The sequence below is a fragment of the Herpailurus yagouaroundi genome, unplaced genomic scaffold (assembly GCF_014898765.1).
Source record: "Herpailurus yagouaroundi ecotype Mexico unplaced genomic scaffold, PumYag 417, whole genome shotgun sequence".
Lineage (NCBI taxonomy): Eukaryota > Metazoa > Chordata > Mammalia > Carnivora > Felidae > Herpailurus > Herpailurus yagouaroundi.
The window spans coordinates 1-6,417 of NW_024412634.1; the positions used below are offsets into that span (position 1 = coordinate 1).

The window sequence follows — 6,417 nt, forward strand, 5'->3', positions numbered from 1 at the left end:
CTTTTAATTCCCTTGCCTTTGGGGATGTGTCGAGTAAGAGATTGCTACGGCTGAGGTCAGAGAGGTCTTTTCCTGCTTTCTCCTCTAGGGTTTTGATGGTTTCCTGTCTCACATTCAGGTCCTTTATCCATTTTGAGTTTGTTTTTGTGAATGGTGTGAGAAAGTGGTCTAGTTTCAACCTTCTGCATGTTGCTGTCCAGTTCTCCCAGCACCATTTGTTAAAGAGACTGTCTTTTTTCCATTGGATGTTCTTTCCTGCTTTGTCAAAGATGAGTTGGCCATACATTTGTGGGTCTAGTTCTGGGGTTTCTATTCTATTCCATTGGTCTATGTGTCTGTTTTTGTGCCAGGCCCAGGTCATGATCTTACGGTCCAGGAGTTTGAGCCCCGTGTTGGGCTCTGTGCTGACAGTTCAGAGCCTGGAGCCTGCTTCAGAATCTGTGTCTCCCTTTCTCTCTGCCCTTCCGTTGCTCCCTGTCTCTCTCTCTTTCAAAAATAAATAAACAAAAAAAATTAAAAAACTGAGATAGACTGAATGCCAGATCTCTTGAGCCAGTTAGCCAAATTGTGAATGCAATCAAAAGTACTACTTCAGTGAATACAGTAATGATAAGAATGACAAGAAAGCAGAACAGCCTGATAAGGGAGAAAGTTTGAATGGTTTGGATAGATTATTTCCTTAAATCAAAGCCTAATCCAAAACAAGGCCTTGATTCTCTTCAATTTTATAAAGGTCGAGAGAGGTGAGGAAGCTGCAAAAGAAAATTTTGAAGCTAGCAGAGGTTAATTTATGAAGTTTAAAGAAAGAAGCTGTTTCCATAAAAGTGCAAGGTGAAGCAGCAAGATATAGAAGCTGCAGCAAGTTATCCAGAAGATCTGACTAAAATAATTCATGAAGGTGGCTACACTAAATAGATTTTCAGTGTAGCTGAAGATGATGCCATCTAGGACTTTAATAGCTAGAGAAGAGTAGTCAGTGCCTGGCTTCAAAGCGTCAAAGGACAGGCTCTCATGTTAGGAGCTAATGCAGCTGGTGGTTCTAAATTGAAGCCAGTTCTCAGTTACCATTCTGAAAATCCTAGGGACTTTAAGAATTATGCTTAATCTACTCTGCCTGTGTTCTATAAATGGAACAACAAAGCCCGGATGATAGCACATCTGTTTACAACATGGCTTACTGAATATTTAAGCTTACTGTTGAGACCTGCTCAGAGAAAAAAAGATTCCTTAAAAAAAAAAAAAGATTTCTGCTCATTTTATTTTATTATTATTTTTAAAAAATATTACTGGGGTGCCTGGGTGGCTCAGTTGAGTGAGTGTACGACTTTGGCCCAAGTCATGAATCTCCTGGTTCATGAGTTAGAGTTCCCTATTGGGCTTTGCACTGACATCGCGGAGCCTGCTTGGGATTCTCTGTCTCTCTCTGTCTCTGGCCCTCCCCTGCTTGTGTGCACTTGCATTCTCTCTTTCTCAAAAATAAATAAACATTAAAAAAATAAAAATATTACTGCTCATTGACAATGCACTTGGTCACCAAGAGCTATGATGGAGATGTACAGTGAGATGAATGTTTTCATGCATGATAACACAACATCCATTCTGCAGTTCATGGATCAAGTAGTAATTTTGGCTTCTCTTATTATTTAACAAATACGTGTTATAAGGCTATATCTGCCATAGATCTTGATTCCTCTCTTGGATCCGGGCAAAAAGTAAATCGAAAACCTGCTGGAAAGGATTCATGATCTAGATGCCGTTGAGAACATTTGTGATTCATGGGAAGAGGTCAGAATACCTACAAGTACATGAATAGGAGTTTGGAAGAAGCTGATTCCAACCCTCATGGATGACTTTGAGAGGTTCAAGACTTCCATGGAGGAACTAACTGCAGATGTTGTGGAAAGAGCGAGAGAATTAGAAGTGGAGGCTGAAGTGTGACTGAATTGCTGCAACCTCATGATAAAACTTGAATGGATGAGGAGTTGCTTCTTATGGGTGAACAAAGACAGTGATTTCTTGAGATGGAATCTACTCCTGGTAAAGATGCTATGAAGATTGTTGAAAGGACAACAAAGTATTTAGATTACTATATAAACTTGTTGATAAAGCAGCAGTTGAGTTTGAGAAGATTAATTTAAAGAAGTTCTGGGGTAGGGGCTCCTGGGTGACTCAGTCAGTTAAGCAGCCAACCTTGGCTGAGATCATGATCTTGAGATTCATGGGTTTGAGCCCTGTATTGGGCTCTGTGCTGACAGCTCAGAGCCTGGAGCCTGCTTCAGATTCTGTGTTTCCCTCTCTCTCTGCCGCTTCCCCATTCCTACTCTCTCTCTCTCTCAAAAATAAAAATAAACATTAAAATTAAAAAAGTTCTGTGGATATAATGTTGCAAACATTGTATGCTACAGAAAAATCCTTTGTGAAAGGAAGAGTCAGTTGATGCAGTCAACTTTATTGTCTTATTTTAAGAACTTGCCACAGCCAACCTGTGCTTTAACAGCCACCACCACGATCAGTTAGCAGCCATGAACATCGAAGCAAGACCTTCCACCAGCAAAAAGATTACGACTCACTGAAAGCTTGGGTGATGATGATTTTTTAGCCCTAAAAGTCTTTTTAAATTAAAGTATGTATATATTTTTAGACAATGCTATTGCACACTTAATAGATGACAGCATAGTGTAAACATAACTTACATGCACAGGGAAACATAATTTACTTGACTCACTTTACTGTGATATTTGCTTTATTATGGCATCTGGAACTGAACCTGTAATATCTCTGAGGTATGCCTGTATGCAGTTTGCTCTTTGTTTTGTTTATGATGCTTTGTTTTAAAAAAAGTTTTAAATTAGGGGCACCTGGGTGCCTCAGTGGGTTAAGTGTCTGACTTTGGCTCAGATCATGATCTCAGGGTGTGAGATTGAGCCCTGTGTCGGGCTCTGCGCTGACAGTGCGGAGCCTGCTTGAGATTCTCTGTCTCCCTCTCCCTGTACCTCTCCCTCTCTGCCTCTCTCTTTCTCTCTCTCTGTTTCTGTGTCTCTCTCTCTCTCTCTCTCTCTCTCTCTCTCAAAATGAATAAATAAACATTAAAACAATACTTGTAGGGGTGCCTGGGTGGCTCAGTCGGTTTAGCATCTGACTTTGGCTGAGGTTATGATCTCATGATTTGTGATTTTGAGCCTTACATCTGGCTTTCTGCTGATAGAGCAGAGCCTGCTTTGGATTCACTGTCTCCCTCTTTCTCTCTGCCCCTCCCGCGCGTGCATGTGTGCTCTCAAATATAAACATTAAAAAAAAAATACTTTTAGAACATTTTTTCCTTTTAGTTCTATAATCTCTCTGAAATTTATATGTGTTGAATGTAAGGAAGTAGATATTGCCTGTTGTTTCAGCATCATTTATGAATCATAATAAATGGTGTTGGCAGCAGTATTATAAAGACTGCTGTTTCTAGAATATTGTTTCATTGATCTGTAAGTGTTCCTGTACCAGTATACTGTTTGATTTCAATTCATTTAAAAGTTTATATTTTTATAATAGATATTTTATAATTCCCTCTCATTGTTTTCCCTTTTCAAAATGTTCTTGCCTTTTTTGTGACTCTTGTCCTCATGAATTTTAGAATCAGTGTGTATGTTATGTTGCACAAAAAATCTTGAGATTTTTTCTTATTGGAATTGCCTTGAATTTACAGATTTCATGTGGGAAGGAATTTATATCTTTACAATATCAGGTGTTTTCATTCACCAGCATGGTATGATTAGTCACGTCTTTTATTTTCTTCTGCAGTTTTCTACTTTTCTGCATGTTGATTGTGTTGAGTAGTAGTGAAAAGAATGAGTTCTAGTGCCATGCTATTTGGGTTCAGTGTGTGCTAAGCTTGGGCAAATAAAAACCCCTTTTTATACTTTAGTTTTCTCATCCATAAAATGGGAAGAATAATAACTCATTAGGGTTATTGTGAGGATTAAATGGTTAAGACCTGTAAGTTAACACAATATGTTAGCTATTGTTATTAAGTGTATATTTAGGTATTTATAGTTTCTGTTGTTTTTGTGAATGGGGTCTTATATTTAAATCTCATTTTAATTGGTTTTGTTTGATATATAGGAAAGTTCATGATTTTTTGTTCATGGTTCTTGATTTGAATACTTTGTTCAAACAAAGTATGGAACTCTGTTTCATACTAATATTTTTGTTTTTCTTCTGTTTTTTCTTTTCTTTTCTTTTAAGAGAGGGAGAGAGAGAGGCAGAGGGAGAGGGAGAGAGAAAATCTTAAGCAGGCTCCATGCCCACAGTGGAGCCCGATGCAGGGGTCAGTCTCAGGACTGTGGGATCATGACCTGAGATGAATCAATAGTTGGATGCTTAAGCAACTGAGCCACCAGCTCCTTGTTTTGTTTTTCTAAATTCTTGCATTCTCTAGGTAATCATATATTTTGCAATGAATTCTTTTAGCTTTCAGTATTTTTGCCTCATAGTTCCTATTTATTTATTTATATCATGGATCTTTTTCATTGACTAGAACTTCCAATACAATGTTGAATAGAAGTGATGAGCTTCCACAGTATGGCTGACGACATAGCTAGTGCTCACTCTACTCTCTTTAACGGGGAAACAGCGGACTACAGGAGACTGAACTGTATCTGCCTCTATTTCCAACAGGCTCATGTTCGTTCAACTTTCACTCATGAAAAAAAAAGCCAGGAAAATTTTATTAATCCTTTTTTAAAAAAAAAATTAATATAAAATTATAGCAAAAAAAAGGAAACTGAACTTTAGTAGCACAACTGGAACAATCTGCAGCGACGGCAGCAGTGGTGGGAGAAGAGATTTAATTAGTTGATTTTCTGTGGTTGTTGGTTGTTTGCTAGTCTCACGGTGACAGAAGCTGCACAGTTTTTCGAAGGGACTGAGAAGCTGCTGGAGGTTTGGTTCTCCAGGCAGCAACCTGACTTAAACCAAATATCTGGGGATCTTTGCACTATCCCAAGATCCGAGTGGGACATACTTTTTGAAGGATGTGCAATGTTCAATCATAAGTGTGACAACTGACAAGCAGGAAGCTTATGTACTCAGTGAGAGTAGCACGTTTGTCTCTAAGAGACGTTTCATTTTGAAGACCTGTGGTACCACCCTCTTGCTGAAAATGTTGGTTCCTCTGTTGAAACTTGCTAGGGATTACAATGGATTTGACTCAATTCAAAGCTTTTATTCTCGTAAGAATTTCACAAAGTCTTCTCATCAAGGGTACCCACACTGGAATTTCCAGGAAGAAATAGAATTTCTTTTTTTTTTAAATTTTTTTTCAACGTTTTTATTTATTTTTGGGACAGAGAGAGACAGAGCATGAACAGGGGAGGGGCAGAGAGAGAGGGAGACACAGAATCGGAAACAGGCTCCAGGCTCCGAGCCATCAGCCCAGAGCCATCAGCCCAGAGCCTGACGCGGGGCTCGAACTCACGGACCGCGAGATCGTGACCTGGCTGAAGTCGGACGCTTAACCGACTGCGCCACCCAGGCGCCCCATGGAAGAAATAGAATTTCTTAATGCAGTTTTCCCAAATGGAGCAGCATATTGTATGGGACGTGTGAATTCTGACTGTTGGTACTTGTATACTTTGGATTTTCCAGAGACTCAGGTAATCAGTCAGCCAGATCAGATCGTGGAAATTCTGATGAGTGAGCTTGACCCAGCAGTTATGGACCAGTTCTACATGAAAGATGGTATTACTGCAAAGGATGTCACTTGTGAGAGTGGAATTCATGACGTGATACCAGGTTCTGTCATTGATGCCACACTGTTCAATCCTTGTGGGTATTCGATAAATGGAATGAAATCGGATAGAACTTATTGGACTATTCACATCACTCCAGAATCAGAATTTTCTTATGTTAGCTTTGAAACAAACTTAAGTCAGACCTCCTATGATGACCTGGTCAGGAAAGTTGTGGAAGTCTTCAAGCCAGGAAAATTTGTGACCACCCTGTTTGTAAATCAGAGTTCTAAATGTTGCACAGTGCTTTCTTCACCCCAGAAGATTGAAGGTTTTAAATGTTTTGCTTGCCAGAGCATTATGTTCAATGATTACAATTTTGTTTTTACCAGTTTTGCTAAGAAGCATCAACAACAGCAGAATTGATAAGAACAAATGCAAAAAGAGAACACACATAGAAGGAGGTGGTGGCTGCTTTTTAGATATTGATACCGGGAGCCATACTTTCCATAACCACCACCTTGTAGCTGCAGAAAGCCCTAGATGTAATGATAATGTAATCATTTTGAATTATATGCATTATTATATGAAGGAGTTAGATATCTTGCATGAATGCTCTCTTCTGTGTTTAGGTATCCTATGCCACTCTTGCTGTGAAATTGAAGTGCATGTAGAAAAAACTTTTTACTATATGAAACTT

The 6,417-nt window shown here is 39.0% G+C and overlaps 1 protein-coding gene across 1 annotated transcript; it reads left to right on the forward strand.

The window, feature by feature from the left end:
• Positions 1-4,386: 4,386 nt before the first annotated feature.
• On the forward strand, positions 4,387-6,417 carry LOC121022523 (S-adenosylmethionine decarboxylase proenzyme 1-like). The gene is made up of 2 exons (XM_040463704.1): positions 4,387-5,278; positions 5,538-6,417. Exons 1-2 carry the CDS (start codon positions 5,150-5,152, stop codon positions 6,141-6,143), a joined length of 735 nt encoding a protein of 244 aa, XP_040319638.1. The 5' UTR covers positions 4,387-5,149; the 3' UTR covers positions 6,144-6,417.

What these genes read in the sequence shown, in the direction of transcription:
- LOC121022523 (XM_040463704.1), top strand. Translation starts at nt 5,150, where the DNA reads ATGTTGGTTCCTCTGTTGAAACTTGCTAGGGATTACAATGGATTTGAC. An exon ending in ACTGGAATTTCCAGGAAGAA is followed by an intron (nt 5,279 to 5,537) that starts ATAGAATTTCTT and finishes CCCATGGAAGAA; the next exon opens with ATAGAATTTCTTAATGCAGT.